The sequence below is a fragment of the Phanerochaete carnosa genome (genome assembly GCF_000300595.1).
Source record: "Phanerochaete carnosa HHB-10118-sp unplaced genomic scaffold PHACAscaffold_5, whole genome shotgun sequence".
NCBI lineage: Eukaryota > Fungi > Basidiomycota > Agaricomycetes > Polyporales > Phanerochaetaceae > Phanerochaete > Phanerochaete carnosa.
In genome coordinates this window covers 2,527,758-2,534,946 of record NW_006767632.1, presented here as the reverse complement: position 1 = coordinate 2,534,946, position 7,189 = coordinate 2,527,758, and the positions used below count along the sequence as shown (strand labels likewise).

Below are 7,189 nucleotides of genomic sequence, written 5' to 3'. Positions count from 1 at the left end.
GACAGGACAAAGTGCTATTCAAGAAATAGATGTACACAGTAGCACAGACAAATTAGATAACGACAAAATGAGAACGGATCGAGTTGGAAAGCATAGTTGAGACCGTACGCAAGATATGAGACCATAATACTCCACGAAATGTATACATATAACAAACCACGAGACGAGACAATGATCCGCGTTGCGAGGCACTTCATCCAGACTTGGACAACGCAGCGTTGCCGTTCGCCATCCCGCCAACGTATACGGCGTCGAGGCGAGCGTCACGACGCACGTTCGGATCCATCAGCCGATGGCCAATATCATGGCCAGCCTCGCACTGAGGCCCTTGAGCCGGCGGCGACTGCTGAGGCCCGAGGGGCCTGGCGTATGCTTGAGGATAGGCCGCGTACTGCAAAGGTGGCGCAGCAATCGTCATGGGCTGCCCATCGGGGCCTCGAGGCGGCGGCGCGGGCATCACGTACGGGAGCGCCGCGCCCGGATACGGCTGAGGCGCATACGGGGTGAGGAAGGTCGCAGGGTAGAACCCAGCCGGATATCCCGGAATCTCGCCTTCCTGGCCTGCAGTAGGCGGAGGCATCGGGATGGGGGCGAAATAGTACTGTGGGTAGTACGCGGGGGCCTCTCCGGGCTTGGTCGGTGCAGGCGCGGGGTACTGGCCGAAGAACCCCGCTGGGTAGCCCATGGGTGCCGCCATGTATGGCTGCATTGGGGTGCCCGCCGCGATAGGAAGTGGAATGGCGGACGGCGCGCTCATGTCGACCTGGGGGTCGGCAGAGCCGGCTGCGCGGTCTGAAAGAGGCGTCAGCGAAGTGCTCGAAAAGCAGGAAGAATCCATACGCACCCTTTCCATCTCGCTTCTTGTAAGGACCGCGCTTAATCCCTTTTTGGCGCTCCTTACGCTGCGAGTCGACGCACTCCTCCGCTATGCCATACTTGACACAGCGAAGGCAGGGCCGGGCGTCGTCACACTTCTTGCACGCTTTCTGGCAGTTGGTGCAGGCGTTCTTGACCTGGCGGCGCTTGGTGCGTGGCGGCTGAGTTGGGACCATGCCGGGCGGGAAGGAGTACATGGGCATGGGCATGCCCGAGTAGGTGATGGGATGTACGGTCATCTGGGGCTGGGCAGAGTCGGGGGCGGGCGGGGTGGAACGCTCCTCAGCGGTAGGCTGAGCGATGTCGGACATGATGGGACGACAAGGAAAGGCGAGATACGAGAAACCAGAGAGCGGGAAGTTGAAGGTTAAGAAGGGAGCTGAGAGCTAGCGAGGCATTCATCAAGGAAGGCACCCAGAACGAGGCAGGGAAGCGCTCACATTAAAGGCCTCCTGGGAACACGTGCCTGTGGCGGCGGTCTTTGGGCTGCCGGCGGCGAGGAAGGTATCCCGGGCGGGGGGCGGGAGTTGTGCTGCATGGCGACGAGGAGCATGAGGGACGGTGAGAACGACAAACAGAAGGGACAGACCTGAGACGCCGATCTGGCTGAGATCGGCGAGGACGACGGGCGCTGCTCCGACTCAACGGGGCGGGGACGACGAGGGCGGGCGCGGAGGTTACACTACAAAGTCCGCCAGAAAATCAACGAGGGCTATATAAGATGGGCCGTGACAAGCTTGTGACGGTCACGACAGTCACAGCGAAGGTTAGGCTTCGAGCTCTCTCCTGGGCTCGCTGTCGGCCTTCGCAGGGTCGCCCGCTACGCGATCCCTTACGGCAGGGAACTCTCTGCCTGCCATTTTATCCCACCGTTACGTGCATTGCAGACCCGACTCCGCCACAGATCGCCGACCGCGGCTCGCGGCTCACGAGCTCAATTTCAAACACCGCCAATCAACTTCCTTCGGCCATCACCGCCGTTTACGGCAAGCCAACGCTGTCCGCTCCTCCACGCGAAGGGACAATGCACCCAACGCTCTCACAGCTGCCTAGTTCTTTTTTCTAGATGCCCGTTGCATTCGAGAGTCTATCCTACACATGGCGGAGTTGCCTCCTCTCCCTCCGATTCATAAATGCAATGACACGGTGCTCTCACCTCACGATCGGTGTGCGCCGCCCAAGCCTCGTCCAAAGTTAACTCTCCTCCTTGCGACCATGCCCCGTTTGTAGACGCCTCAGGCCGTGGCGAGCAATGCTCGGACCTTCCTAGGCCTTCATACACCACTGCCCTATGCAGTCCCATGCTGCGCTGATCTCTGTGCCATGGCCGGAAAGGGTCTCTCATCCGGCGTGCACGGGGCTATGCTGTAGTAGACCTCTCCCCGAAGGGTCGTCTGGTGATTGTGTGATCTCCGTTGGACCATTTGGGCATGCAAACCTACCATGCTTCTCCCTGAACTCTCTCTCCGCGAACCGTGCCGCTGAGTAAAATCCGAATTCGCACCGCTATTCGTAAGTACCCTCGCATGTAGCGACCCCGCATGAATATGCTTTGATTGGCGTCGAGTCAGCCGAGCGAATGCATCGAACAGGCGAGGCACTGTCGACACGTTTACGTGACTTGAACCGTGTAACTCAGCGCGTTCTCCCAGATGCAAGAAGAGAAAGACAATTACACTCACCGCGCAGTCGTTGACAAAGCACAGAGCAGCTTCGCGATAAAAAGGCCCCACCGCCGGTATAAATCCAGTGCGCACACAAACAAGGAATAGATGTACTCGTATGTAGCCTAGAAAAGACACATTGAGCGTAGATATCTTGTTACCCACATCTTCAAGCTTTGCTCTCGAGCACGCTCAGCACGGCGACTGCCACGGTTCGTGCCTGGCCAATTAAAAATGAGCTTTGATTAGTAGACTTGGCAGCTGATCAACGCAAACTGGCCATTTCGCTGCTAACAAGCAGTTCCTCAGTTGCGAGACTGCAAAGGCACTCCCGCAACGGCCTTGGAGAGCCCAGATGATGTCGAAACAATGGGAGAGCGCTGGTTGCCAAATACGGACAAACATCATGGCACGAGGACGCCCACGGGCGTTGGCAATTGCTGCCCAATGTCCGTCGGTCTGGCAGGGCTCAACGACGTCGGACCCAGTCGACAACGCCGTCTTGTTCTATTTGCACACTGTCTGGGTCGATACGCACACTACTTGAAGCCGGGCGACACCCTGTCCTTCCCGCAAACCCCAGATCTTGCCCCAGTTTCCGCCGTCTTTCCTTTCTCTAGTTCGCTCGTTACCCTCCCTCTCCAATGTCCTCTCCATCCTCTCCAACATCCTCTGAGCCAACTGTCAGCATAGAGCGCATTACGAGAAGAGTCAGACCCGCTGCCCTCGAATTTCAGAACTCTCAGAGCTCAGATGAAGCGCGCCCAGACCACGGAGGTGACGCTTCTCAGGTGAATACAACCGCGATTCGCGAGGTTGATTGCGTCCTGACAACGCTCGAATCCAAGCCTGTCCTGCACGTATCGGGAATAGAATACCAGGATGAAGAGACAGAGCCCGGCCTGCCTCGTTCAGCGTCGGCGACCTCGTCTCTCGATCCTTACTACTTTGGTGTGAGCACGCCTTCCGACTCCCCAGACCTGTCCTCTTCTCCGATGCCCATGCCCCCGTCGCTCTCGCTCAAGACTCCAGAGCTCGGCCCCTTCAAAGATCCGGTTACACCGCACAAGGATCCGACCACCATCGACCGCCGCGGCCTTGTAGGTGTTGGAGAACTCACGACCCCGCGCTGGGTGCGGGGACACGACCATAGAGACGAGGTGGATGTGAACCAGCAGCTTGTTGAGGAGGAAGAGGAGGAGGAGTTCAACGACGATGTGGATGAGGACAAGCTGCCGGACCTACCTGACAGCCCGTGGACCATCGAGGCTATCGACGGCGAGCTGGACGACGCAGACGAGGTAAGCACCCTTGTTGCGGCCATCACACGCTAGATCTCATTTCGGCTAGTTTTTTGACGTGCAGCCCCCGTCACACTCGCTACGAAGCAAGCGTTCCATCGCAGACGAAAGCGGTGGCGAAGAAATTCTATATCCACGTCACCCGATACCCCCGCTTCCCAAAGTGGCGCAGACCGCAGGCAACGAGCTCTCGCCTGCTGTCCAGAAGACGTCTTCGGGCGAAGCAGCCGGCCCGCCGAGCGCCTTCGTCGCGCCTGACCGGCAGCGACCCAGAAAGCGCACCTCTGACGAGTTCGAGATGGACTACAACACCGGCATCGTGTCCTCCAAGCATACATCGACGTCTTCGGCGAGCAGCCTCAAGGACAAGGACAAGGTGCGACGGCATAGGAGCCTTGGTCCTGGTGTCTCGTCGTCGATCGGTTCGACTTCAAAACCCAGCGATGCGCGGAGGGAGACGCTGTCGGCTGGCGTCCACCACCAAAGACAGATATCAGCGAGTGCGTCCTCTTCAAGCCATGGGGAGTCGCATCACTCTCGCCGCCTGCATACATCCGACTATTCGCACCTGCCACCTTCTCCTGGATCCTCCTCTATCCAGCAGTTTTTGCGCCACACCAGCACGAGCAGCACGGCAGCCAGCCCTGCTGCTAAAGACCAGGCTGGACACTCGGCCGCGAACGTGGCACATTCGTTACTTCGTGGCACCCAGGAAGGCTGGTCCGACATGGACGATCAGGCGACAGTGGAAGTGCTTCGGAAGTTGGATGGTGTTTCAGGCAAGAGTGCGCGCGCTCGCTCAAGTATCGGTGCACATAGCAGGATGGGTAGTGGTAGCCGGTCGAGTACGCCAGCGAAGGCCAATGGACAATGGGAGGGCATTGAGAATAGGCGTTCGAGCAGGATCGGCAGCTCTCATGGTTCTATCTCGGGCAAGGACAAACTCAAGGATCATACCACACCTCAGCGCGGTGTTGGCCTGGGCATTGCGGACGCATCCATGGAAACCGAGGCAAATGGCGTGGACGAGCATAGTTCTCCCGCTCCCGAGAAGGCCAAGAAGCATACATCCATGAGCCAGCGCACGAGCTTTACCCCTAAGCGCGGCTCGGCCTCGTCGACGACTTACACCAGCACACCCACGACTTCGTCGCGCGACTCGGCCTCATTGTCAGCTGCCACTAGCGCAACATCCGTTTCTGCTGCCTCGGGCCGTCAATCGAACACCAAGGCCAGGCGGAATAGTGCTGGCAGTGATATCTCGAGTGGTCATTCCGTTGATGCAACATCTCTCCGTGATCGTGCAGCTGCATTGGCTGCGCCTGCAGACATTGTCGAGGAACACATTGTCCCACCGGTCCCGCCTTTGCCGAAAGATCTTTCCACGTTGAAATCGCTTCCATCGAACAATGCAGGAGTAGCCTTTCCTTCCTCGGACGAAGACAGGCCTCGCCACGTACCCGAGTTGGACCCTGCGCCGTCCTTGGGGGTGCCTTCGCTTTCAGCGCCACAGAAACACCATTCTTTGAAGTCGACTACACCTACGACCACAGGCACAAACAAGGCGCCGTCTAAGAAATGGAGTTTCTCAAACCCCTTGGGCAAGAAGCTGGCCACATCGCCGTCCCAGTCGTCTATGAAGGAGTTGAAGTCCTCTGCTGGATTGGCCCTGAGTCCTCGTGCCCTTAGCTTTACTCAGCAGCTGCGCAAGTCGACATCCAGGGAGCAGCCCAAGTCACCTTCGCAGCGTAAACAATCTCAAGATGAGTGGATGAACATCAACGTCGATGCAATGGGGTCTGCGTCTTCGCTTGTCTCTCTGTCCTCAATCGGTTCTGTTCAGCCGATCTCCCCTCCTGCTTCTGCACTTCCGCCGATGTCGACGTCTAAAACTCCTGATCGTCACGTACCTAGCCGCTCTGAGACGGCTTCGAGCTCTAGCACAAATCTCACGGCTTCACTCCCACCAGTGGCTCAGCAGACGCCTCTTAGTCCCTCGTCTTCGATCCGCAGGGGGACCTCGTCTAAGCGGTTGACGCCGTCATCAATACCCTTCTTCCGTCGGTCATCATCACAGTCCATGCAGATGCCACCACCCGGCGTGCCCTCAACTTCTCCCACGTATTCTTCGAGTTCCCATTTACGTCCCCCTAGCGTCACGTCTCCAGTAAAAGATTCACAACTCGTATCGCCGATACACCAGACTACTGTACAGCAAAAGAAGTCGTCCGTCTTCGGGTTACCGGCGCTTCTCAAGGGCTCGAGCTCCAGGCGGAGTCTGCATTCTGACAAAGAGAAGAGCGATTCACGAAGTGGAAAAGACGAGGGTCGCACGACGGATAAGGAGAAGCAGAAGAAAGAGGATAAGGATCGCAGCGAGAGTAGGATTTCCGTTTTGATGGGACGCAAGCGGGGCAAGGTGCGTGGCTGCCTTTCTTTATGCGCCCAGATGACTTACACGTGCACTAGACTCTGTCCTCAGCCCAGCCAAAGAAGTCGGAACCTGTTGCTATGCCCCCCATGCATGTATCGGCTTTGCCGCCTGCTACAGCCCAACGCCTGGCCAGCATGAAGACCAATTCGAACTCGTCACTGTCCTCAACCCAAAGCACGCCGAAGATCTCGCGCGCCACGTCACAGACGGTTAGCTCGATGCAGAAACAATCAGACGCGTCGCTCCGAAGCTCGCGGAACATCTTGCCGACTATTGCAGGTTCGCCCAGCGTCGGCACTATAGGACACCAATCTTCAAAGGAGCTGCCGCCACCATCCTCGCTCAATCCTTCCAATCTCACAAAGGAAACTCCTACGAAGATTCCCCGAATATCCAGTCGATCATCCGCCAATAACTCCCCAACATTAAAGAGCAATGGCGCCGGTCGCAGGACAAGTGTGATAGTCAACCCAGGCAGTGCTGCTCCATCGCGTGGTACATCGCCTCTTGCCAACGAGGCCAGCGAATTTGGTGTTTTTGAGAACGGGGTGACTCCCAAAGGTACTGTGACTACCCCTTCCCAACGTCAATCGATTCGGTCCTCGCCTCAGGCTCCCGCCTCAACGTCCCGAGTCCCACGCAGCCAGGTCACGTCGACTTCTGCTACTGTCAACGGTCTGGGTATACGTCAGAAGCGCGAGTCGATTTCATTTAGCGGCTTGCGCAAGTCCTCCACTGGCTCTGTCGCGTCAATTTCCAATGCCACCGCTGCCCAGAATGAAGCGCCCGCGCCGCAAGCCCAGGCACATAGCCACCGGTTCTCGGCACTGTCTCCTTCCAAGGGCCTGAAGCTTCTCAGCCCCAAGATCTCGCTCTCGACTGCACGAAACTCCACTGTCTCCACGAGCCAAAGC

At 57.8% G+C, this 7,189-nt stretch overlaps 2 protein-coding genes across 2 annotated transcripts; one reads left to right on the top strand and one right to left on the bottom strand.

Annotated features, from left to right (window-relative positions):
• Positions 1 to 1,114, bottom strand: PHACADRAFT_256665 (uncharacterized protein). The gene is made up of 2 exons (XM_007396041.1): positions 845 to 1,114; positions 1 to 792 (listed from the first exon to the last, which is right to left on the bottom strand). The coding sequence occupies exons 1-2, from the start codon at positions 1,083 to 1,085 to the stop codon at positions 194 to 196; spliced, it is 840 nt and encodes a 279-aa protein (XP_007396103.1). The 5' UTR covers positions 1,086 to 1,114; the 3' UTR covers positions 1 to 193.
• Positions 1,115 to 2,990: 1,876 nt separating this feature from the next.
• On the top strand, positions 2,991 to 6,279 carry PHACADRAFT_144569 (uncharacterized protein; the record flags this gene model as incomplete). Its single annotated transcript, XM_007396040.1, has 2 exons — positions 2,991 to 3,841; positions 3,891 to 6,279. Coding segments are annotated over exons 1-2 (3,045 nt in total), but the record flags the coding sequence as incomplete, so codon positions are not given.
• Between the last annotated feature and the right edge of the window lie 910 nt (positions 6,280 to 7,189).

What these genes read in the sequence shown, in the direction of transcription:
- PHACADRAFT_256665 (XM_007396041.1), bottom strand. Translation starts at nt 1,085, where the DNA reads ATGCCCATGCCCATGTACTCCTTCCCGCCCGGCATGGTCCCAACTCAG. An exon ending in CAAGAAGCGAGATGGAAAGG is followed by an intron (nt 793 to 844) that starts GTGCGTATGGAT and finishes CGCCTCTTTCAG; the next exon opens with ACCGCGCAGCCGGCTCTGCC.